The sequence below is a fragment of the Pleurodeles waltl genome, chromosome 9 (genome assembly GCF_031143425.1).
Source record: "Pleurodeles waltl isolate 20211129_DDA chromosome 9, aPleWal1.hap1.20221129, whole genome shotgun sequence".
Taxonomy (NCBI): Eukaryota; Metazoa; Chordata; class Amphibia; order Caudata; family Salamandridae; genus Pleurodeles; species Pleurodeles waltl.
Window position 1 is genome coordinate 242,178,150 of NC_090448.1, and position 26,870 is coordinate 242,205,019.

The 26,870-nt window shown below is 43.2% G+C and overlaps 1 protein-coding gene across 2 annotated transcripts in view; it reads left to right on the forward strand.

Moving 5' to 3' along the window:
- RAF1 (Raf-1 proto-oncogene, serine/threonine kinase) overlaps window positions 1-26,870 on the forward strand; it is a 363,516-nt gene that overhangs the window by 313,910 nt on the left and 22,736 nt on the right. Inside the window, exons 15-17 of one of the 2 annotated variants that reach the window (XM_069206643.1) lie at window positions 7,539-7,670; window positions 10,240-10,278; window positions 17,499-17,633. In XM_069206643.1, the coding sequence (XP_069062744.1) occupies window positions 7,539-7,670; window positions 10,240-10,278; window positions 17,499-17,633 (306 nt within the window). The remainder of the gene's footprint in view (window positions 1-7,538; window positions 7,671-10,239; window positions 10,279-17,498; window positions 17,634-26,870) is intronic. The other variant, XM_069206644.1, reaches the window with a different exon arrangement.

Here is a 26,870-nt window from a genome sequence, read left to right on the forward strand (position 1 = left end):
CAAGGGTCTTCGCCGTATACAATACTTCAGTCCCTCAATCTCTTCCTCAAGAAGGAGGAGTTCAAGATGCTCACTTTGGCTCAGGCACTAACTGCCCGGGAACCAAGGAGACTGGATGATAGAGTTGGTCTTACAGGGCGCTTATCTTTATATCCCCGTCCTGCCTGCCCACAGATGTTACTGCCGTTCACGGTAGGCTACAAGCACTTTCAGTTCACTGTGCTCCCCTTTGGCTTACCAGTATCCCTAGAGTGTTCACCAAGGTTATGGTGGTGGTTGCAGCTCAACTGCGGAGATCAGGGGTTTCAGTCTTCCCCTATCTCAATGACTGGCTGTTGAAGGCAGGCTCGCCCTTGGCAGTCAATTCCCACCTCCAGATTACAGTGGACCTTCTGCATTCGCTGGGGTTCAGTATAAATGTGCTGAAGTCACACCTGACTCCCTCTCAGAGAGTTCCTTTTATCAGAGCTGTTCTGGACATAGTGCAGTTTCGGACCTATCCAAGTCCAGGGTATTCAGGTTATGATACCGATATTTCGGCCTGTGACCTGGAATTCGGTGAGAATGACTCTAAGGCTGCTGGGCCTCCTGCATCCTAGTGGTGACACATGCCAGATGGCATATGTGAGCACTGCAGTAGGACCTGAAGTTCCAGTGGTCGCAGCATCAGGGAAATTTCTCTGACTAGGTCCAGATCTTAGAAGGAACTGCAAAAGATCTGTAGTGGTGGTTAAGAACCGTGATTGGGTCAGAGGTAGATCCCTTTCCCTTCCCCAACCAGATCTGACAGAAGTGACAGGTGCGTCATTCCTGGGATGGGGCGGCCATCTGGGAGAAGTGGCTATCAGATGCATCTGGCCTCTGGTGGAAACGGGCCTTCACATCAACCTATTGGAGCTGCGTGTGATTCGGCTGGCATTGAAATACTTTCTTCCCTCTAGCAAGGGAAAGATGGTGCAGGTGTTCACAGACAACACCACCACCATGTGGTACTGCAACCAGTAGGTCAGGGTTAGTTTGTGGACCCTTTGTCAAGAGGCTTTGTGCCTCTGGACCTCTCTGGAACAGCAGGGCATATCCCTGGTGATTCAACATCTAGTGGGCTCTCTGAACCCCAGGGCAGATAAATTCAGCCGAAAATGCCTAGCGGATCACAAACGGTGTCTTCATCCGGAGTTGGCGCAAGGTCTCTTTCAACAGTGAGGAGTGCCTTGGTTTGATCTGTTTGCCTCTGCAGAGAACGCGCAATGTCAGCTGTTTCGCACACTGGAGTTTCAAAAGTGGCAATCGCTTGGAGATGCTTTTCATCTCAAGTGGAGTTCAGGCTTTCTGTACACCTTTCTACCCATACCATTCCTACCCAGAGTTCCCAAGAAGATCAAGAACAACCAGGCCCAAGTAATTCTTGTGGCTCCGGTCTGGGCATGGAGAGTCAGGTATCCCGAGGTGTTGAGCATGTCCATCGATCCTCCGATCAGACTGCCCCTTCAGGACGATCTTCTGTTGCAGCAGCAGGGGAGGGTTCTGCACCCGAATCTGTCCACTCTCCACATTCTTGTGTGGAGATTGAGAGCAGCAGTTGACACCCTTTGATCTTTCTCCTGAAGATGGTATATGCCTGTTGGAAGATATTTGTGGTGTGGTGCACAGACAAATCTGTTGACCCACTTTCTGCCCCTTTCTCTGAGGTCCTATGGGTTATTCTTTCCCTTACCTAGCAGGGCTCTGCTCTGGGCACTTTTAAGCAATATTTGTTTGCTACTACTGCTTTTTTGAGGTAGCCTGATCAATCCTATTTAAGTCCCCTATTGTACATAGTTTCCGCAAAGGTCTTACACATCTTTTCCTCCATCCCCATTCATTATGCCCCAGTGGGATCTGAAATTGGTTTTGACCTTTCTAATGTGTGCGCCTTTCAGGCCTCTCCACAATTGTCCATTTAGGCTTCTCATGTTAAAAAAACTACCTTCTTTGTGACGATCACATCTGCCCACAGTGTGAGTGAGCTGCAGGCATTGTCATCTAAGCTGCCCTACCTTTCTATCTATCCTGACAAAGTGGAGCTTCACACTAGAGCCTCTTTTCTGCCAATAGCGGTCACACCCTTACATATACTTTTTATGTAACCTACCATCGTTCTAAGGTTGTGGTTCCCAACCTTCTCGCTCCTGAGGACCCCCACTGAATCAGTACTAAAAGACGCGATCCGCTGACCCCCAAGCAATTTGTAAGAATTCAGTTTCAAACATTGACAGTAATTCGCAAAAAAACACAAACAAGCAAATACTTGAATTAGTAAAGATATAATTATTTTATATTGAAAAAATATACAAAAAATATAAACATTTTAATAGGAAGGGTTGGCACTGCGACTCGGCGACTAACTTTTCACTGTTAGGTTTTATTTAGAGAAGCTGAATCCTCAGGTCAGATTCTACCTTTCCCAAGTGATTTCGGTTTTTATTGTTTAGGTACATAAAATCTGAGAAAGCTTTTTCACATAATTATGTGATGGGGAAAGGAAGTAAAACTATAAGGGCCTCTCATCTCTCCATAGCCTCCTTGTCACATGTAATGTATTTGTTTTTGTGCACCTCTCTTACCTGTGTTGGGTGTCGGAGCACTTTACAGGGGACTACAAGGTGTAGGATTCACATTGCATCCAAAATGGTAGCCATATTCTAAGAGTGCTTGATCTAGAGAAGCACAAACTCAGTATTCAGGAGATAACACAGTGTTTAGCATTGACTTTAATAATAAGAATGTATTTCTACGTGAGGAAACCTTTGTTAGCAGTATAAGGAAAATGAAAGACGGGTGGGTGGGAATATCTTTTTAATTTATGCCATGTGGTTTCCATGCTGCCCTTTGATGGCAGTTCATAGCTTACTGTGCCAGATTACAATTGTAACCTATGAACTGCACAGTAATAAAAGCAACTCTGTGACAAAAGCAGTAACCCCCTGTGTTATGCACATAAAATACTCTTCTTTGCATGATACATGCTTTTTGCAGCGGGAATATTAACCATCTACGCTCCCTTAGATGAGTCAAAACGACCACTAGGCAAAACTCCCATTTTTGTCCATTAGGCACATTAATCATCAAAGTTATCTTGACGTTTTTATTTTTGCTAGAAAGTTGCCAGATGTACAAGGAACTTTGCAGTGCTTTTAAAACTGCTGCACAAATTAAATAATAAATATAAAAACACACACATGTTTCTGTCGAGAGGCCCCAGGTGGAGAAGTGCTTTCCTGCAGGCCCCGGCCTGCAGACCCCCTAGGAATCTGTCATGGACACATGGGGGTCCGCAGACCACAGGTTGGGAACCACTGTTCTAAGGAAGAGGAGGGACTCCACTGTCCGACCCAAAATAGCGTTGGTGTTCTAACTTGATTGTACAAAAGAGTTGCGGGTGGATGACCAACTCTTTGTAGGGTATGTGGGTGCAAAGAAAGGTCGGGCTATACAGAAGCGGACCATCTCCAGATGGGTACTACTCTGCATTAAGATCTGCTACGCACTGGCCAAAAAGCAACTCCCTGAGGGCTCATTCTACCCGAGCTAAAGCTGCAACCACAGTGTTAGACCAAGGATTTCCAGTCCTTGATATCTGTCAGGTGGCAAAGTGGGCACCTCCGCACACGTTTACCAAACACTACTGCCTGAATAGTCAGGTCTGTAGGGACAGGCATTTTGCCTATTCGGTCTTGCCGGACTTTTTAGTCTGAACTTGGTTCGCAGACCCACCTCCGGGGATGGTATTGCTTGGTTATCTATTCAAAGGTAAGGAATCTGCAGCTTGAACTCTCAATCTGATATACAAGGTACTTACCTTTAGCAATGCCTTATCTCGTAGAGCCTATGGGCCTGATTACGACCATGGCTGATGAGATACTCCATCACAAACGTGACCGATATCCCGCCAGCCGTTTTACAAGTTCCATAGGATATAATGGAACTTGTAATACGGCAGTCAGGATATCCGTCATGTTTGTGAAGAAGGATCCCCTCTGCCAAGGTCATAATCAGGCCCTATATTTATCTACATATTCCTTACTGACCCACATGTCCTCTCCACTGTGCTAAATGATTTCTAGGGGCAGGGCTTTAGTTTTGATGCACCAGTAATCAGTGTTCTTCGTGGCTCTGTGCTTCCGGTATGGAAAGCTGTGAGAAGAAACTGAGGCCAGGGCGTCTGGGTGGTGCCTATTTACCATCCACGATGTCGCATCTGGCCTGGACGCCTCCGGGGATGGACAAGGAGCTAATCGATGCCACCTAACGGCGCACAGTGGTACTGCTCACAAAAACCTTCTGGATCCAGTCTGATGACTGGGAAGAATTCAAAGATAAGGAATCTACAGCTAGATATAGTCTCTACTAGATATGGTGTTCCCGAAGTTAAGTAACTTGCCCATCAATAGCATCCCTGCTTCACAGCTCAGGTTTCTCTCTCAATGTGCATGCAGCCCTTCTGACCTTTAGATGTGGCCCTAGGATAACCGCAGTACTGGGCTGCTCTTTACTTGAATCACCCCTAACAAAACAAGATGTTAAATAAACAGGCAAGCATTTGTTTTCAGGTTAATTGAAGGTACAGAAAGGAAGTAACTAAGGTTTTCTGCACCACTTTACTTAGGAACACTTACATTTTTTAAGACCTCTTGCAACAAACGTATGGAAATATGATAAAGTCAATTAAAAATTCAAAAAGTATATTTCATTAATATGCAGAACCGTTTGAACTTAGTACATCAGAGTGTATCAGTGCATTGAGAAGTGTTTTTATTTTTAAAATTATATTTTTTAATCATGAATTAAAGAAACATTCATGCTTCCTTCCATCCACACTGTTGTTAATCGCAATAGTGAGCTGAGCAAGTCACTTGTTATGTGTACTGTTTGGGTGGCGTAGATTGCTTTTATACATGGATAACATTATAGTTTATTAAATCATATACAGTATCACATTGTGCAGTGCAGCCACCAGATGTACATGTTTCACTTCTCCCATAACGACCTTACAGTCCACAGCCACTCTAATGGCATTAATGCTGCCCTTGGTCACACCACAGACCAAACTTTTGGCCCTTGGTGAAGTGTTTGTGGATACCCATCGTCTAGAGGGAATGCACAAAGCTCAGCCATCACCAAACCCAAATGTATATTCAGAGACAGGCAGAGGCACAGAATTGTTAAAGTAAGAAAATGTTAACTTTCTAAAAGCGCTGTTTTCAGACTTACAATTTAAAATCCGACTTCACCATAAGTCATGATTTTTAAATTGTGAGTCCAAAGACACCAGACTCCAAATTTGTATCTTGTACCAATTGGAAATTGCACTTAAAAGATGCTTTAAGATTATCCAATGCGAAAGATAGGCCTTGCAATAGAGAGAAAAAAAAAAAATTAAGAGTTTTTCACTACATGAACATGTTAGACATGGAAATGTTAAACTCAAAAGTACATGTCCCTTTAAATACAATGCACCCTGCTCTCGTGGGTAACTAGGGTCTGCCTAAGGGTGACTTCCATGTAATAAAAAGGAAGGTTTGGGCCTGGCAAGTGGGTACACTTTCCAGGTTGAAATGGCAGTTTAAAACTGCACAGACAGGCTCTGCAGTGGCCGGCCTGAGACATGTTTGAAAGGCTACTGTAGTGTGTGGCACAATCAGTGCTACAGATCCTCTAGTAGCATTTAATTTACAGGACCTGGGCACATATACTGCACTTTACTAGGGATTGTAGTGTGGAAAAAAACAGGTGAGAAACTGACACTGGCATAAAGATGGGGTACTTTATGGTGTTGACGACGTCATAGGGATGTCACGTTTGGTATCCAGGAAGAGCTATGAAGAAACATTTTCCAAACCATTCTGGAGCCTCGGGGAGTATTCAAGCATTGAGGAATCTGCAGGTAGAGCATCCACCAGAAATATTGATATTGAAGGTAAGTATTTTTTTTCTTTTGCACCGGAAGCCAGTGTGAAGCCTGGAAATATTTGGAAATGGATTGACATCGAGGGACGCCTAACATCAGTTTTTCAGCGTTCTTTTGAATAAATTGTATATATAAAATTCTGGTAACACATCCACAGAAGTGAATTAAAAGGCATACAAAACAGTGTATTTGATCTTGAATGATCAGTGACCAGTTACAACTATTGCAAATAGGGAGCAATGCATATGATGTACATGACTCTGCTACTCCACAAGGCTTATGTGAAAACCTTTGGATGATAAAACAATATCAGATACATTTTTCACCTTGCTACACTACTTTTAAAGAAATGATCAACTGACTAATTCGAGTCTCCTGTTTGACTTAAGTTGATCTTAGGCATTTATTTCTTTTTTTTGTGTATGTTGGACTTTCTTTGATTGTTTTTTAAGTTCCCGCTGGTTGACCTTATCTTTTTATTCCAACCATCTGTTTAAATTACCTCAAGTAAGCTGTGCTCAAATATTTGCCTCCTGAGTTTGACGAGAGTGCCATTCTGAAGTTTTGGGGCCTAATGATCACTAATGTGTATTTGCAGTATGTGTGGGCTTTCTCTGCACGTTCCATATTGAATTAAGGTACAGCTTGCTAAGATGTTTTAACAATTGTAGAAAACAGTGACCTACAGAGAGAAGATCCATATACAACTATGATTTCACAGTTTTAAATAGCCTCTTCCAAATGGTATAGCACTTTCTGACTTCATTGACCTAAATATGTTCTAACAACAAGGATTAGAAAGCCTTTATAGACATTTAAGTGTATAGTTGTCTACTAACAGTAAGATGGAAATTCAACAATTGTATACTTACTATTGTTAATTATGGTTACTGTGAGGCATGTATTAATATTTGTAAAAGAGATTTTTGCACCTTGTTCAGTAATGAAGTCCAGTTGTTCTGCAGTGGACTTTCATGTGCACCAGACCAAAGCACTGGAAGTTTTCCAAAAGAAAATCTAAGTGTATGGTGGCTTACTTTGTTTGTTAAGTTTCTGCAGTGGCTGTCAGATGGCGCTTGAAGACCCCCTTTAAAATACTTTTATGGTCAATAATGAAGTCACGTAGGTACTCTGACCAATTTTCATTTGTTTCAGTTGAATGTACTGACATATGTTTTCTGAGTGAAATGGTAAGTACCGAGTAGTTTCAGTTGTCTAAGGCACTCTTTCTGTGAAGTAGCTTTGAGGTGAATTGTTGGTGCTGAATAAGTGCACAAAGGCAAGAGTGGTGTTTACATAACTTCTGGGGAATTTGGAGACTTGTTAGGTTCTGCATTGTAACATAATTCCACACACTCTACATTGCTGAGCAAAAATCCCTATCAGGTGTCTTTAGAACCTCTTTAACTATTTATTTTCATCATTTAATATATAAGTATGTATATATTTAACTTGATATCTGGCAAATTTACATAGACACCTTTATTTCTGTTCAATACCAATGACTGTTGAACAGGTTGAATGTTACTCCTTACCTCATTTGATGACCTATTATATACTTAGCTTTACTACTTTTCCTACTTCATGTTAGGCACCAGAGGTTATCCGGATGCAGGATAACAACCCGTTCAGCTTTCAATCAGATGTCTACTCCTATGGTATTGTGTTATTTGAACTGATGACTGGAGAGTTACCATACTCACATATCAGAAACCGAGATCAGGTGAGCTATTCTGTGAGAGATTAAATTGTCAATTTTTGCATAATGTTTGGTTTATACTTAAATAAGCTAAATCCATGATTTATTTTTCAATTATGTACTTTCATTAGAACCTGAAGTCCTGTTCTTGTCTGCATCATTTAAACATGGGCTCTTAATTCATGTTGCATTGGAACATCCCACTGCCATCTGTTTAAATGTATACTTCTTTCAAATAAGGGTACCAGAATAAAGAGTTTATTTGTGTTTGTGCAGTACATAAATGGATTGTCCTGTTGATTGATCTTTAGAACCCTGGTTGGACACTAAACAAATTTGTATATTTCCGTAATTTCAGAAGCAGTCCATAGCAATGTTTTGGTCACTAAAATTCCGTCTTCCTTGGCGTACTACTGTCTTATGACAGTGGAATTTATGGGATTCTCAGTGGTTTTTCTGGCAGTGTTTATCATGGTTCCTTTCTTAGCATCCAACTGAATAGTGAAGATCTTTGTGCTAATCTGGGAGTTTCTTAAGTTTGGATTTTTGTTTCTAATTTAAATTGCATACACCTGGTCAACTCTTTCTTGCGACCAATAATTGCTCCTTTACAGTAGTCACAAATCTTATGTTCATGATTTCCTATTTTCACCATTACAAAAAAAGTTTTTCGTTTTATTTGCAATGGAGATATTGTGTTGAAAATAGAAAAAGTGGTGTTACTTGTGGCCAGACTCAAAGTAGTTTACAAAGGGTAGGTGCCTGTACATATTTTCAGCCAGTGCCAACGCTCAAGAATCAATTAAATCAGAACACTGTTTTATGCACTACACCGGTCTTTAAGTGTTAGAAGCACACCTGCAGTGTGATAGAAGGGAAATAGCCAATGTGTCTTTCTGCATAGCTGTCTGGATCTATACAGTAGAGAAGTTTCACTTAACACATTTAATGTAAAAGAAATACTGGAGGGAAATGTTTCATTTATGAATAAAAGGCTTCTGTGTCTAGGTAGCAGAAGACAATTCATGGTAATTCATACTGAAAACAAATTAATACAAGGGCAAACTTGCAGACACAGTGATCTATACAAAATGGCCATCTTGAACTATTTACTAGAACCTGCAGCAACCCCTGACAGTTTCAAGCATACCTTCAATGATCTCTTTCCAAACCATCTGCGAAGATACCTTTTAGAGAATATTTTTCTCCATGATTTCCAAGTGTGTTTTTGTTGCCCTCATGAAACTGAATCTGCCATTGTAGCACTCTGTATACTCAAATGAAAGGACAAACTGTGAACCTTACTGATCTTACAGAATCTGTTCTGCCCAAGGCAGACTTAGCATTATGAAATTGGTATTGTCACCTATATCAACATTATTCCGAATTCTTGATCAAGGTGCCAGAAGTTTGATTCTGTCCTTACTTTACTGAAGGAAAGTTGCACTAGCGGCACATTGAGCTGAGAGTCGTCTTAAGCCATGTGTATGTTGCATCGATTCATTTATTGAAGTGCTCCCAGGTTCATTAGCTGGAAAGTTAGAATGGTACTATCCTTCGGTCTCTTGATCAAGGCCAGTTTCACGTTCCTCTGATTCCTTAAGTCCCGTAGAGGCTATGATTCTTGCCCAATGGAATGCGCTCCTTCCATAGAGGACACAATTCATTGTCTATAAGTATAGGAAAAAGCTCAAGAGGTGTTGGAACATCAGTGCTACTGAGGGCCTCCCTGCTCAAAACTATTGACCGTTTAAAAATTGGAGCTTAGTAGACTACAGGGTTGTTTGTGAGCTTAAAAATAGCTTAATTAAATAATTTTGGCTAACAGTGTAATAATACCTTTTTTTTTTGCTCTGGGCATTTGTTTTCAGTCTGTGAGTTTTACTGTTTTTTGTTTGTATTGCATGTCTTAATGAAAACAATTTTTGCTTAGTACTTTGAAATAATTATTTAAAGAAATATACACTTTATAGTGAAGCAGTGTTCATAAGTGTGATTATCTTTCTTTCAGTATAAACGCATTGTATGTATATTTACATCTGTGCACGCAGTGCTCATTGCGCTAAAACAGGAATTTGTCTTTCAGCTTCCACTCTGCAAAGCTCAAGGGCGGGGTTAACGTGGTTTCGAGAAGGCACTGATTACAAGTGCCCAGGAGGGATAAAAGGATATCTATTGAAAATGAAACATTTTTGTAATGTATTATGCTCGATAAATTGCACCTATTACAGGTTCTGTGTTTACCACACAAACATTTGGATGTCACAGGAAACATAATACTTACGGAAGGGTGCAGGCATTATCATACCTGTTAATTTCGGAAACGATAAACTGCCCACAATGCGGAATTCTAACTGCTGTACAAACAGCGGTTTGTGAAGGGGATCCCAAAAAACTAGCACACCCATAGTCTAAACCTAAATTTGCATTTTGTGTGCGTCCACTGGTGTCAAATCACATGTTGTGAGTGCACCAAGGCAACTTTGATATTTTCTGTGCACATGGCCCCTACAACTTTCATTGTATACATGTGTAATACAGTTCCTGTTGCTACTCATCCTTTCACTCAACCCTGAATTCCTTTTTTCTGCAGCGTTGGTTGACCGCATCACCTACTTGCTCTGAGTCGCAGGTATACCCTCTTTCCATTGTCTTTACCATATTCATTTATTGTGCCTTTTTTTGGTTGGCTCTCTCCACCCTTGCTTCGGGATTCTATTTTACAAGTTTCAGTTTACTTTTTTTAGCACGTTTTACCTCCTTGCAATGCTTTGTTTTTTCTTTCTTGAGCACGTGGTTTTTAGTTTACATATGCATGGGTTATAAAATTTGTAGTCTACAGTTTTACCTGCTGTAGTGCAAACACGGGTTATCACAAGTCCATAATTGTTGATATTAATCAATAAAAGATGGTGTAGTTGCAGGTGGTAAAATCTCATGGATTGAAACATGTTTTTGTTACTTGGTCTATCCTACACAGGTTGGTAAAGTTCTTCCTTTCTATTTGAGGCCTGGGGATTCATTTTAAATAGATGGACACTTCTTTGTAGGGATGGACATGGTTTATGTTTCTGAGTAAGAGTAAAGGTTTTGCCTAGCATGTAAGATGTTCCGTGCATTAGATTAATTTACATACTCAATGTAGGAGATAAAATGCAACTTTTAATGAAACGTAACAGTCAGCAGTCCATGTGATAAAAAGTGATCAGCGATTCTCTTCTCGTGCAGTGTTAACCCTCTGGTCAAAAATTACTCATCCTGAATGGACAAAATGTACATTACTGCGCCTTTCTGTAATGTATGTGCATAGCAAGCAACCAAGCAAGTAGTCTGAGATGGTGTGTATTAACACTGTGTGTGTTTTTTAAGACTGATAAGAAATTCCAACGGTGCTAATCTGTCAATTTCAGAAACACAAAGCAGAGTAAGCACATCTAACACACTCAAAGTATGTTATTGTGGTATGAAAGGCCAGGTTCCTGGTGTGACTGCTTCATAATGACTGATGTGCCTTCCAAAAGTGTGGTATAATCATCTTGTTCCCCAAAAATGTTTTTAATTGTCCTTAATGCATATTGCTTTTTTCACTTGTTGTTCTCATGGTCTTTTGGTTTCTGTTGACTTGACCACCTCTTTTCATTCCCAACTATTTCGAAGTGTTCATGTTTATTTTATGCTTTTGTATAGGTCTGATCTTAGTTTGTGGTTTCTTTTTTATAATTTCATTCTTTTTTTAATTTATATACTTTTTAAGTATTATTATAATAATGGTGCTAAATATAGATACTGTAGTGTTTGCTTGCACAACACTAGAATACCTTCCTTCAAACATTAAATGCTCAATTTTATCTGACACTTGTAAAACTATATAAATGTTCTTTCTCTCACTTCTAAGTAGCATTACTTAGTCTACATTTTTTCCCCAGTTTCCCAATTTGTTGGATACCAATGGCCATGCTTTGTGGTATTTTGATTGTCCATTAAAACATCAGATGTCGGCTAGATAGGTAGTCCACCAATAGGGTTGATAATAGCAGCACATGCGTTTTCCGTTTCTCTGCTCTGTGACCTTTTTTCATGCTGCTCTTCTCCTTTACTCTTTGATTTTGGAAAAGGGCAACACTGCACCTTCCTTTTGATAATTTGGGGCAGGTAACAATCTGGACGTTTTCCTTTTTGATGGTATTTTTGACCCGCCCATCCCCCTCCCCCTCCCCCTTTTTTTAACAACATTTTATTATTTTAACATAAGCAACACAATCCTGGGCATAACACAGCATGAATAATCATGTCGATATGCACAGTACATGCCCGCCTCCCATTTGTTGTGCATTTCTTTTTTTATTTTAAACTTAGAGGGTGCACACATCCTGTTAATTTTTTTTTCTTTTGTATAGCGGGTATATGTTTCTTTATTTTATCATTGTTGCGATGCAGGTGGTGAAATGGCCAGCACAGCTAAAGACCCACCTAATAAAAGACCATTACCTTGAGGTTTGTGTTATAGATGCGTCAGTAATTCACTTTATTCGATGGATTGTTGTGAAGCTGGCGCTCCACACGGCACTCCATATAGGTAGTGCGACCCGATGGGTTTGCTAATCCCTATTTTATAATGAGAGCCTTTTTGAATGATCGACCTACAACAGGTTTGGGGGAATGTCAGGGGGACATTGTGTTTCATTATTAAGGACTTTTACTGTGAGGCAGAATGTAGGTGTAGAGACAGATCTCCAGATTTATGGGCATTCACATAATTGCCAATAAAGTATTATGAAGCAGCTGCCTGACAATAAATAAGCTGTGTGCACAAATATGGGAAGTTGATGAAGCAGATCCAGTAGTCTGGTACAGCTATCTTTTTGTCTGAGGTACGTAAAGTATTCTTTTTTTTTTTTTGTTTTTTTTTTTGAGTGTCATGGTTAAATAAACAAAGCGATTAGCAGTCAGGCTTCAGTGGGTTGCTCATCCTGTCATGTCTCCCAGGTATTCTGTGGGGTGAAGAATAATCTCTACTTTTATTTATTTTAATTGGTCATGGATTTATTTTTGCTTTTGCCACAGCACTGGGTGGGGGGATAGGTGATTATAAGCTCAACAAGAATTATACTTTATTATACTTTCAAGGGAACTTTGAATCGCTGCCAAAGAAGGATGTTGTTGATGGAGTGGTGTATATTTGGCCAGGGGATATGATGACCATTTCGGAATGTTTCAGGCTGAAGCTTTTTGAGCATCTCTTATTATTCAAGTATGATCCCCAAAATATTGGATCACCCCACTGCTTGAAACAACACACAGACTCTGTCACATACCAAGAAGTAAGACCACTTTTAACTCTTGCTGCAATACAATCCCATTCATGCATGTAACCCCAACTGTTTCAACTATCATTCCAGCAGCATCTGGGGTGGTCTATTGTGTTAAATATCGATCATTAATGGTAACTTTTGTAACCCTTTCGAAATCCCATTTTAGAGCAATGTCGAGCCTGACGTTTACCATTCTCATCTTTCACCAATTTACCAAGAGATTTAGGGCCTGATTACAACTTTGGAGGAGGTGTTAATCCGTCCCAAATGTGACGGATATACCACCAGCCGTATTACGAGTTCCATAGGATATAATGGACTCGTAATACGGCTGGTGGTATATCTGTCACTTTAACGTCACTTTTGGGACGGATTAACACCTCCTCCAAAGTTGTAATCAGGCCCTTATTCACAGCATTAATGTTAGCCATCACTTCACTGTCAGGCTCATTGTAGTAGGAATTACCTACAGCAACGCTCCACGAAACACACAGTCTAGCTGTATGTTCCACTTTAAAACGTAGCTCATCATATTCGAGGTCTTGCCTCATTTTGCTTGTTATTTATCCTCTGCCACTATCGCTGTCCTGAAGTTAACAGCCACCAAAGACACAACACATGCACAAGTCTTTTTACCTTTAAGTAATCTGAAAGGACTAGCCCCCTGATGTTGATCCGTGCTATAGAAATACTGCTATATATATATATTACATATATATATATATATATATATGTTCAATGGTATGTGTAGCTGCAGATACACATGCTGTGGTGCACAGTCTGCCATCTAGTGTTGGGCTCGGAGTGTTACAAGTTGTTTTTCTTCAAAGAAGTCTTATTTTGAGTCATGGGATCGAGTTGACTCCTCCTCTCGGTGATAGTGCGCATGGGCATCAACTCCTTTGTTAGGTTGTTTTCCCGCAGAAGGGTGAAGCAAGGAGTGAAAGATTGTGCATGTACAACTATAGATATATAAGAAGTAAATAAGATGTCCATGCAAATATATATATATATATATACACATATGTAGAAGTGAGCACTACAACAACTACAGGCTCCCGGGGAGGAGGGAGGGCGCATGTGAATCTGCAGCACTACATGCCACTAACAGATGTACCCTAGGTAAGTGACATTTTCCGCTCGATGGCATGTGTAGCTGCAGATACACATGCTGTGCATAGACTAAAAACCAGTTCTCCCCCCAAATAAGCGGTGGTTAGCCTGTAGGAGTTGAAGTGGTTTGAAATAGTGTTTTTATCTTTATCTTTATCTTGGCAGTCAGGCGTCCCTCCATGTTTTGGCTGCCAAAAGGTTTGCAGCATATTTCGTCCCTACACCCTCTATTATGCCCCAATGGGATCTTAATTTAGCTCTCACATTTCTCATGTGTTCACCATTTGAGCCGATGCACAGCTGCCCTCAGACTGCTGACCATCAGAAGTGAGTTAGTGAGTTGCAGGCACTTTAAGGTTCATCCCCTGTACACAAATATTTTCTCAGACAAATTGGTCCTTAGGACCTGTGCCTCTTTTCTACCAAAGATAGTCACATCTTTTCATGTCAGGCAGACCATCACATTGCCTTCTTTTTTTGCCCCTCAAACTGCTCCCTATCCTATCAAGGAAGAGGAGAGACTCCACCATCTGAACCCGAAAAAAGTGCTATAATTTTACATCGATCGGGAGGACGATCAACTTTTGTTGGTTTTGCGGGTGTGAAGAAAGGCAAGGCAGTTCACAAACAAACCATCTCTGGATGGATCATGCCGTGTTCCCCAGGTCTCACAGCCTCCTGGCTAATTGAATAGCAGCTGTCTGTCAGCGGAGTAAAGGGCTAGTCCACAGACATCTCAGGAGAGCCCTCAAGGGTTCCTCAGTAAGTCCATTAGCCCAGCTGCATCTTAGGTGCATAAAAGGACTGGCACCACTGGCCAGGATAGATCCATCCTAGTCCTGCGTGCCAGTTGGAGTGAAGTGGCAGCTTTTTCCCGATGGGCATTACTCCTGTGTCACACACCCAGTTCAAGTGTCTTCCCAAGTCCCACTCAATTGTGCATGGGTTCTCAAGGGGAGGTGGAAAATTCTGCCCACCATTGCCCAGTCTGAGAGAGCCACATCACTCCATCCCTGCCCCAGCCCTCCTGCTCAACATTGTGGGGCATTTTAAGATGGCTACTTCAAGTGGTCTATGAAAAGACCACCCCAACTGACACAGCTGGCTGACTCCTTCCCATCACAACTTTAGTGGGGAGCCCCTCGTGTGTGGCTACAGAAGTCTGGCCTTCCTTTTTTGTTTCTGTGGGCTGGACTTGCCCTTGCCAGGGGTAGTGTGTGGAGATAAGCAGCACATATAGATTTCCTTCCCAACCCTTCAACTCCCAGGAACAGGACAAAGAACTGTTAATGGCTCCATTGTGTAGGGTGGGTTTTGTTCTTCGTGCTGAGGAGCAGATTATTTAACGTAATTAACCCACTAGGGGAGAAAATGGCCTGAATTTGATTATGGCTATGACAGTTTTTAAAGTGCCACAAGACACAGTTATCTCAAAGGTGACAGTGTATCAACAGTCACTGTATATGTTTTCCCTAAAGTTGATACCTGACCAGAATTTATTGGCCTGATTAGGGCAAAAAAGTGTGGTTGCACAGATTTTTGCACATAAGGTATAATGCAATGAGCACCCATCCTTTTCAGGGAGCACTACAGTCCTGCACTATGAATGCCCACTCACAATTTAATTCAATCCCTGAAGAGCTAGATTGAATTCACCTTGCATCTCGTCTGACCAGCCCCGAACCTCTAGCTCTGCAGCAGCAACCTTATTTTAAAAAGTAGACGCAGGTGGTTATCAATCCAGTTTCCCAGAATTTATTGAGAGACTCGCTCACAGTAAAATTAAACAAGCATTTGCAATGCAATGGGCCCCGTGTTTGCTCGAGTTACAGATATTAGCATTGTAAACTCCTAACCGGACTTTTAGTGCCACATAAATTGAAAATGAAAAGTGAAACAGTTTCCCATAACTAACTGGACTTTTCTTGACATATAAACTGAAAAGTAAAAGTTTCACATAAGCGAGCCAACGGCAGGCATCAGTGCAAAGCAGACACACAAAGGGAAATAAAAGTTTGCTCGCAGTGAAACCTATCAGCAAAAGTCCAATTATCCTTGTAACTGGCAAAAGTGAAATTATCTATATAACCGTCAAAAGTGCAATTACATATGTAACAGGATCAATGTCATGCAAAGCACTCAACTACTGCCCAGCGAGATCGTGATGCGAAAAAAAAAGGAAAAAGTAGTCCAGAAACCATACGGAAAACATTGAGTCTTTTATGTTTTTCAGTAGTTAGTTAATGGGCTCGAGGAGAGATAAACACGGGTAAAGGCATGCCGTATGCATGCCTTTCACTGATGAAAGCAAGCAGATTTTAAAAGGCAAGCCCACGAACCAGTGGAAGTGACTGACATGACATGAGCGTGGTTAGAAGCCCAAAGAGAGATTACAACAGGGACGGCACACTTTGCGTTCGCCCCTAAAATCCAGGTAGTCCAAACACGAAAATTCAAGGGGATTAAGTAGATGTAAACCGTTTCCTACAGTTGTCACAGAATTGTGTGCCACCATACGGGAAAAGGCTTTATGGTTAGCTTTAATATGTCATAAGTTTGATAAACTGTTTCCAAGCATGTTTGTATATGTTGTATGTCACTCACACAGGAAATAGTTTCCAGCTATTTTCACCCATGTATGGGAGGTGGGATTGGTGAAAGCCCCAACGTAATCGATTCTCTGCCTGCCACTGTGACTAGATTGGCAGTTGGCATGTGGATCCAGCTTGTGTCTGCTGGCGTTCAAGGACTGCAAATTGAGGATGCATCATTTAATAGTTCTTGGGGATTTTCCAAGACGAGAGACTATTTTAAACTGATGTGCCCAACTTGCTGCGGCATTTCTATCTTGCGTGGGTTTGGGTGGACAGCTGCATTCTGTTTCTTAATCCAAACTTTTTGTCAAAATCCTTTGATCACTCTTTCTTCACAAATTAATTTCAAGCAAGACAGTAACCTTGACAGCATACATTTTGCCATTTAGCTTCATAATATACCATGATGTTTCAATAAATATGGTTTGATACCAGTTCCATGCTTCATTCAGTTGACACACCACGTCTTGCTTAAAAGCCTGCCTTTCTGCTATGCCAGTAATGATCTTTCCGGGAACATATGGGCCTTCCCGCTCCCCTTTTTGAGGCACTAGTGGAAAAAATATTACACAATTCTCCACCTTTACTTCGTTTCTGTTTGCATATCATCCAGTTCATAAGCAATTGAAATTAATATAAATATATGCTTCTTTGTACTAAAATGGATGTTTGCTTTATTTTTCACACATGCAATTCATGAAGTATTTATTTTACTCGATCTTCTATCAGAAAAAGTGCCTAATGTGCCATAAAAAATATATGCGTAAAACATCTGGATATGAATGTGTTTAGAGTGTGTAGCTTATTTTCATATTTTTTGCCTCCCTGTCTAGATAATCTTCATGGTTGGCCGGGGATATGCTTCTCCGGACCTGAGCAAACTGTACAAAAACTGTCCCAAAGCTATGAAGAGACTTGTAGCAGACTGTTTGAAAAAAGTAAAGGAGGAGAGACCTCTCTTTCCACAGGCAAGTGCAATCAAAACAGCTCAATTACTAATGATTTCTGATGACTATTTCTACCTCAGATTCCCCACCTTCAGTTATTTCCCAGGTGGCATAATAGAATCAGAAGACTTTCACAGCAGTGTTTCCACACCCTGCTAGGTAACGTTGCATGGCTCCACACTGGCTATGTTTGAAGGGAAGTGGAGCTGCATTTAAGCGCCATCCCTGGCTCTAATGTCAGTTCCTTTCCGTGCCTTCAAGTGCGGATCCAGATCCATCTCTTTTTTGGTATGTTTTGAGGAGTTTTTCAAATTGAAATGCAGTATGCAATTGAATGACGTCCCCAGCTAAAACTACAGGGCCCACAGTATGCTGTGCAAGTCAAAAACTGATGTTGTTAACGGACCCACACAAGGTGTGCCTTTGGTGTTTGGTCTTGGGGCACAACTCCAAGCCATACGAACAGTGTGCCCTCATTCACTCAAACGAGACCTGTGACCAAAAAGCAAAGGTTTATGTCACCGAACATTGAAAGAAGTTCTCACTCGAGACCTGCTCCAAGTCGAGGGTGCAGACCTGATCCTGTGGCAGGTTTTCTTTGCCAAGTCATCCAATAAGTTGTCATCCCAATCAATGAGGAAACATAAGTCGAAGTGGAACTCAGCTTCATGCCACCACTCTGTATCGAAATAGGAGTTGCAAGGGTGTCAAGATGCCAGTCAATTTCGCTCCCGGGTCCTGATTGAGGATCCAATTCTGCAGTTGATCTTGATGTGCCCTGAGTTCCTTTGACTATCCGGTACCCTGTAACAAATGAAGGTCTTTATGGAGATCGTGCTGTGTATTTTTTGCACACTTTTGGCTCAGTCTGACATGCCTTCTGGCCCCAAGCACTTGCAGAGGCCTCCAAGTGGACCTCTTTGTGGATCCCTTCCTCAGTGTCATCTGAGCCCCTGGAGCCTATCTTGGGTTGCTCAGTGACTCAAGTGCTGACTTCAATTCTAGGTCCGAGACCTGTGCTGGTTCCTCTTTCATCATCACTGGTCGTGATGTCTCAGATGCTGGAGAGGGATCCAGTGCTGTCCATCAGTGAGCTGAATTTGTCTAGACCGAAACAGAGGTTGCACTCCTGTTCCACTGCAGTTCACCTAGTTCCTGTACAACCTTACTCAATCAATACACTCCCTCTACTGCAGAGCCATCCTCAGAAGCTCTGTCAACTTTTTTGGTTCTGATTCTGACCAGAGGTTATCATCACCCGAGGATGACAGTGGTGGCGATGGGGATGATTTACCACCTTGCGATGATGACAGTTTATACATGGATTTAGGAGGAGCCAGTAGGCCTCATACTTACCCTGATAACTGGTTGTTCTCCAGTATTGGATCTTTCATAGATTCACATGCTTGAATCATCCCCGTCGTCCAGGTGGGAGCCTCACGGTAAGTTTAAATACATAAAGCAGTAAGTCAGTAAGTTTAAAACCAGTAAGCCTCAGTAGGCCTTATAGGCTATTTTACAGTCTATCCACTTTGTTTTGTGAAAAGACCCAAACCTTAGTGTCAACCAATCAGGATTCAGCCCCTCCCAAACACTCCCAACAGAGGCTGAATTCCCTCAGATTTTCTACCGCACGTCGTGTGAAGGGAGTCTCCCTGAGCTCTGCTCAGTTTACTTTATTTCTGACTGAAAATTGTTTCTGTCAGGAAACTAGCTTTACAGCTTTATCATGTCTGAAAAGACAAAAAAGGGTCTGTTCAGAGACTGTGACAGTTGTGGGAAGAAGAGACTACATGTTGATGACCCCCACAAGAAATGCATCTACTGCCTCCATCCAGACCACAAGGTGAGAGACTGCAAGATCTGTCGCACCTTTAGTCAAAAAACCCTCAAGGACCGTGAGGGTAGACTTCTCTTATGGCTGCAGAAGCAGAAAGCCATGGAACATCCTTCCTCAGACGAAAGTGAAGCGTCATCTCATGCTTCTCACCCTCAGAAAAGAACAGGTGAGAGAGGGAGAGTGTCTGATGAGCCACCAAGGAAGGTGGCCAAAAAGATAAAACTAAGTCTCTACTGAGACAAATAAGGATATTTCCCATTCAGAGACATACAAAAATTTGCCAAAAAAGGTTCATTCAGAGCTACTACGCCTTTACATAGGAAAAGTATCTAAAAAAAGACATCCCTGTCTCTGTCACCCCAGAAAGAGCCGGAAAAAGTCTCTTCAGGAGAAGAAAAAAACGTTGACGACCACCCCGTTGACGACGGTGTCGACGGTGACATCTACTACAGTGTTGTCGATAATTACGGCAAAAATATTTAAAAAGGCTTCGTCGGCAAACACATCGTCGATGGCGGAGGCCTCCTGGGTCCACCAATCGACCAGGGCACTCCCGTCTATGAAGCACCTCTCAATGAGGTTTAAGAAGACACCGCCGCCGACGGCACCTACAGAGGATACGTCGATGAAACAACGGTCGACGAAGACACCGTCGACGAAGGAACCACCGACAAAGGATCCGTCCAACCGTCGACGAGCATATCGTCCACAGCACTGCCAATGTTTAGACCATCGACCCTCCTGGGTACTCCACCGCACCAATCGTCAACTAGTCTGCCTTATCCTCAGGACGACTCAACCAGGTTCTTACCTCTTTCACTTATCACCATGGGGGACAAAGCTTCCCATATTCTGCGAATGCATACCTCCCCAAGCAAGGTATTGCCATACCCCCCACAACATCTCTTAGATGATGATGATGATGACGCATACTCCCAAAACGAGGGAATGTTTGGGGCAGCGAGTAGCCCGTCTCAACTCCATGTCAAGTGCCAGGATTTTGATGATGAAGACGAACAGCATTACCAGCCTAGTTATGCTTCAACATCCTACCCACAGGCAGAGCAACAATCGGCCCTCTCCATGCCTAGCACACTAGTGGCGGACCTACAATATATGCTTAATGACTACTATAGAAGGTTTCCACCATCAACGCAGACCACGCCACCTAGACCTGAAAGCTACCAGACACCTCGTCAAACCCAGACTACTAGTCTTCCGGAAACACCACAGGCTAGCATACCATTAACTAGCCAAACGCAGGAAGCTCATCCCTCGTCAGACGACGAAAGAGAAGAGGGTGAGCTAAGAGATTCTGTGACTAGTGAATGGGATGATTATCTCGTCCCCACACCATCTCCACCTCCAGCAGGTCCAGTAGATTCGCCTCCAGAAGATATAGGAGGTTTTCATAATCTGATAGAGAGAGCGGCAAAGCGTTTTGGCCTTTCAATTGTCTCCCATGAAACAGAGTGTTTTCTGTACGACTTCAAAGAGCCATCAAAGAGATCGGTAAGAGCGATACCCATAGTAGATTTCTTATGGCAGGAAGGCTTGAAAGCAATGAAAAATCCTGCAACAGTGCCTTCACAAATGCCAAGACTAGAGAAGAAGTACAGGGCCCCGGATGATTCTCCAGCCTGTTTAGTGTCACAGCCAAAACCTGATTCAGTAATATCACAGGCAGCGCAGCGACGTTCCAGAAACCCCCTCCGCGCCTATAGCATCTCCCCCAGACAAGGAGGGGAGGAGATTAGACAACATTGGTAAAAAAATCTCCTCTGTAGCAGCGGTTAAAGTTAAGGCGGCTAACTCCCTTGCCATCCTGGGAAGATATGATCGCCAAATGTGGGCAGACATGTCTGCTTTTTTGGATCTCCTGCCAGAGGACGTCAAGGTGGAAGCAAAAAAGGTGTTGCAGGAGGGAGAAAGGGTTGCCGCAGAGATTATAGACCGCGCAATAGACATTTCTCTAACTGGGTTCAGGCAATTGGCTAGCGCAGCAGTCCTGCGAAGGCAAGGATGGCTAAAGGCTACATCATTTCGACCGGAGGTCCAGAGTCGCGTTCTCGACATGCCTTTTGATGGTGAGAGTTTGTTTGGGAAGCATGTCGACGACATGTTACAGGCCATCAAAACGGATACGGATACGGCAAAATCTCTAGGTACCCTTCAATATAAAAAGCAACCTTTTCGTGGAGCAAGGGGAAGAGGAGGTTACTCCTTTCGAGGGGGATACCAACAGTACAGATCCCAGTATCAGTCTTCCTCCACAGGATCACAACACCAGTACCACCAGCAACAGCAGCATTACAGGTTACCACCGACTGCAGCTTATAAACATCCAACTAGAGGAAGAGGAGCTGCCCGAGGAAGAGACACGGGCAGAAAACAATGACCCGCCAGTCATTCCAGCATTCTCCCCCCCACCAATATCGAGGGTCAGAGGTCGCATCACTTCCTATTTCCTTCAATGGGCGGCTATAACATCAGACAGATGGGTGCTCGATATAGTGGCTAGAGGTCATACTCTAGAATTCACGCAAACACCACCAACTGTTCCTCCATCGGGCACACCACCCCCGAGGATGAACCAACTCCTCAAGGAAGTAAAAGTGATGCTGGGCAAAGGAGGGATAAAGCCAGTCCCTTTTTCTCAGAAGAACAGAGGATTCTATTCCCGCTTCTTTCTCGTAAAGAAACCCTCCGGGGACTGGCGCCCCATCCTGGACTTAAGAGCACTAAACCAGTTTCTAAAGAAACAGTCGTTCAGGATGGTAACACTTCAGGATGTCCTGCGTCTTTTAAATGCTGGAGATCTGATGGCATCCCTAGACCTCCAGGATGCTTACTTTCATATTCCCATACATTGCAACCACCGCAAATTCCTCAGGTTCAGAGTGGGTGGTATGCACCTCCAATTTCGAGTTCTCCCATTCGGTCTCAAATCGGCCCCCAGAATCTTCACAAAAATGTTGGCTCCGGTAGCAGCGCATCTCCGCCAGTCGGGTATCCAGGTTTTTCCTTACTTGGGCGACTGGCTCATAAAGGCACCCTCAAAGCCGCAAGTAATACGTCAGATTTCGTATTGCCTTCAATTGTTAAACAGCCTGGGGTTTGTAGTCAACTACCAAAAGTCTCAGCTTCACCCCAAACAAGTATTAAACTTCTTAGGAGCAATACTAGACACGGTCCACAACAAAGCGTACCCGTCTCACGAGAGGAAACAAAAACTAACCTCCTTAGCACGCAGACTCTCTACAAAAAAGTTTGTTTCAGTCCGCATCTACAAATCATTGCTAGGGATGATCTCATCTTGATTCCGCTAGTCCCAGACTGCAGGCTCCATATGCGACCCCTGCAAGAGCAATTGGACATACAATGTGCCCAGGTCAACGGTTCGTTCGAAGACAAGATTCACATAACACCTCTAATGCAAAACACCATGAGTTGGTGGGCGACACTAACCAATTTGTCAAACGGACTTTCATTCCTTCATCAAACACCCAGTTACATAGTAACAACGGATGCCTCTCTCGAAGGATGGGGTGCACACTGCCAGGACCTGCAAATCAGCGGATCCTGGAATGCAAAAGAGGTTCAACTCCACATCAGTTACCTAGAACTCAAAGCGATACACTTAGCTCTAAAAGCTTTCTTGCCAAAACTACAAAATTCAAGCGTCTTAATCAGGACGGACAACACAACCAGCATGTTTTATCTAAACAAGCAAGGAGGCACGAGATCCCTACAACTCTCGCAGCTAGCTCAAGAAATCTGGACATGGGCCATCAAGCACAATATTTCACTCAAAGCGGAGCATGTGCCAGGACAAACCAACGTTCTGGCAGACACCCTGAGCAGGACAGTGATACCTTATCACGAGTGGGAGCCAGACCAGAAACTTCTCAATCGACTTTTTCTATTATGGGGCAAACCGAACCTCGACCTATTTGCCACACTCGAGAACAAGAAATGCCAGTATTACGCAAGGTGGCTTCCCCAGAAAGGTTCGTGGGGGAATGCGTTTTCGATGAGATGGTCCGGGGTCTATACCTACGCTTTTCCTCCGATCCCGCTCATTCCGAGAGTCATCAACAAACTAAAGACGGAGGAGTGTTGCCTCCTATTCATAGCTCCCAGATGGCCCAGACAGGTCTGGTACACGGAGCTCCTAATGCTCTCCGAACAGCCACATGTGCAACTCAGACAGAGTCCGACTCTCTTGACGATGCACCAGGGACAAGTCAGGCATCCAGATCTGTCATCTCTTCATTTGTCGGCTTGGCTCTTGAATACAATGAGTGTCTAAATCTCAACATTTCCTCGGAGTGTAGAGACATCTTAGCAAACTCTAGAGCTGACACTACCAACAAAACCTATAGACTTAAATGGAAACGTTTTTGTATATGGTGTGCAGCAGAAGGTATACATCCCTTTTCCGCTCCTCCAGAGCAGATACTTCCATATCTCTTGCTCTTGGCAAAGTCAGGACTTTCATACTCCTCCATTCGAGTGCATCTGGCAGCAATATCGAGGTACCGTAGATCACCACACATGGTCTCATTATGCTCCAGAAGAATTGTCAAACAATTCATGAAGGGCCTTTTTCGTGTTTTCCCACCAGTTCGAAAACCTCCGCCGTTATGGTCCCTGAATGTTGTATTAATGCAGCTCATGAAAGCTCCCTTTGAGCCGATCCACAGAGCCGATCTAAAATTCATCTCATGTAAAACAGCGTTACTACTAGCTCTTACTTCAGCCAAAAGAGTCAGCGACATTCAGGCATTTACTGTCAAACAGCCTTTCCTCCAATTTACATATTCCGGTGTGATCCTACGAACAAATCCTAAGTTCATCCCGAAAGTTCCATCAACGTTTCACTTGAATGAACCAGTCATCTTGAAAACCTTTTTTCCAAATCCACGAACAGTAGCTGAAAGGACATTACATTCCCTGGATATAAAAAGGTGTCTAAAGTTTTACTTACAGAAAACACGAGTCATCCGCCAGTCTGACCAATTATTTGTTGCATTTGGCGGAACGAGAAAGGGGTATGCGGTGTCCAAACAGACTATAGCCAGATGGATTGGCCTGGCAATTCAATTCTGCCATGCAAAAGCCGGTAAACCGCTCCACAGCAAGGTGAGAGCCCATTCTACAAGATTGGTAGCCACTTCAGCTGCACTCTTTGCTGGTGTGCCACTACATTGCATCTGCAGAGCGGCCACATGGTCCAGCCAGCATACGTTTATAAAGCACTATTGTCTCGAGGAAACTAGTAACGTTGATACAGCAGTGGGACAGGCAGTGCTGAGACATTTATTTCGGTAAGGTGAGCCTCTTACACATCCCACCACCACACTCAAGGTATGTTCGATATTGTTTCTCAGTCTTGTTAATATCTAATTTTATATCACAGTGTGGTTTACTCTAAGATTGTTCTTCAAATTAGTCGTAATATCAACGCTTTTTCATATTGTTAACATGTTGTAGACCTCAAAACAACAACAACACATATTGGCCCTCATTCTAAGTCTGGCGGGCGGCAGAGGCCGCCCGCCAGACTTCCTCCCTCCAGAATACCGCACCGCGGTCGTTAGACCGCTGCGGCTATTCTTAGTTTTACACTGGGCTGGCGGGCGACCGCCAAAAGGCCGCCTGCCAGCCCAGTGTAAAACCCCCTTCCCACGAGGACGCCGGCTCAGAATTGAGCCGGCGGAGTGGGAAGGTGCGACGGGTGCAGTGGCACCCGTCGCGTATTTCAGTGTCTGCAATGCAGACACTGAAATACAAAGTGGAGCCCTCTTACGGGGGCCCCTGCAGTGCCCATGCCACTGGCATGGGCACTGCAGGGGCCCCCAGGGGCCCCACGACAACCCATACCGCCATCCTGTTCCTGGCGGGAGAACCGCCAGGAACAGGATGGCTGTATGGGCTGTCAGAATCCCCCGTGGCGGCGCAGCAAGCTAGGGCGCCACGGGGGATTCCCAGGGCAGCGGAAAACCGGCGGGAGACCGCCGGTTTTCCACATCTGACCGCGGCCAAACCGCCGCGGTCAGAATGCCCTGCGGGGCACCGCCAGCCTGTTGGCGGTGCTCCCGCCGACCCTGGCCCAATCACCCCCATTGTGTCATAATTTTCTGCCATACAGGTTTTTTCTATTATTCTTATATAGATATAAATGTATACTAACGTAATTGAGATCACTTAGAGAATTACGATAAAATGACAGTCAAATTAATTAGCTAATTCTCAAACATTACTGCTCGTTATTCTGATTCAAGCATGTGAATCTATGAAAGATCCAATACTGGAGAAGAAAATGAGTTACTTACCTGTAACTGCAGTTCTCCAGTATTGGTATATTTCATAGATTCACATGCGACCCACCCTCCTCCCCTCAGAGGCTCTCCTATTATACAGATATTAAACTTTGCACTTCTACTAGAAAATCTGAGGGAATTCAGCCTCTGTTGGGAGTGTTTGGGAGGGGCTGAATCCTGATTGGTTAACACTGAGGTTTGGGTCTTTTCACAAAACAAAGTGGATAGACTGTAAAATAGCCTATAAGGCCTACTGGTTTTAAACTTACTGACTTACTGCTTTATGTATTTAAACTTACCTTGAGGCTCCCACCTCGACGACGGGGATGATTCAAGCATGTGAATCTATGAAAGATACCAATACTGGAGAACTGCAGTTACAGGTAAGTAACTCATTTTCATTTTCTCCAATGGGCTGCCAGCTGAAGAAAGTGCTTTCTTTCCTGTCGTAAATAGATATGCCTTTTGAAGTTCTGGATCTACAATAGCCTTCTCTGAAGTTAAGCAAAACATCCTTCCAGACGCTCAGCAACCTGGGACTGCTTCCTCTGAGCCTATTCTCCTATTCAACGAAGGTCTGACAGACTCTGTAATGGATACTTGGGCTAAGCCTTGCTGTTGCCCATCAGTAGCCAGACAGATGGCCAGACACCACAGACTGGTGCCTGGCGATCCTGATTCTCCTATACAGCATCCTACTCCTGAGAGTTTGGTAATCAAAGCTTCCACCAGCATGGTGAATCTTAATGTATTTCCCATGACCCCCCTAGACAGGGAGTCAAGAAGGACTGTAGCGTTCCATAAAAAAACATTCTCTTCAGCAAACCTGACCTTGAGGTCGGACAACGTGGTTCACCTGCTTGGCCTTTATACAGAAGTCCTCTTGGACATGGCCATTGAGATCTTGCAGGCAGTCAAGGAAAAGTTTAGGGCCTACTTCGCTCAAACCTTTTAAAGATAATCAGGATGCTGTCAAATATGTGATTCATGATAGTATTCATACTATCTGTCATTTGGGGCGAGCAGTTGTCACTTTGTCATCATGTGTGAATTGAATCCACAGGTTTTTCTGGAGATGTGCAGGCATCCCAT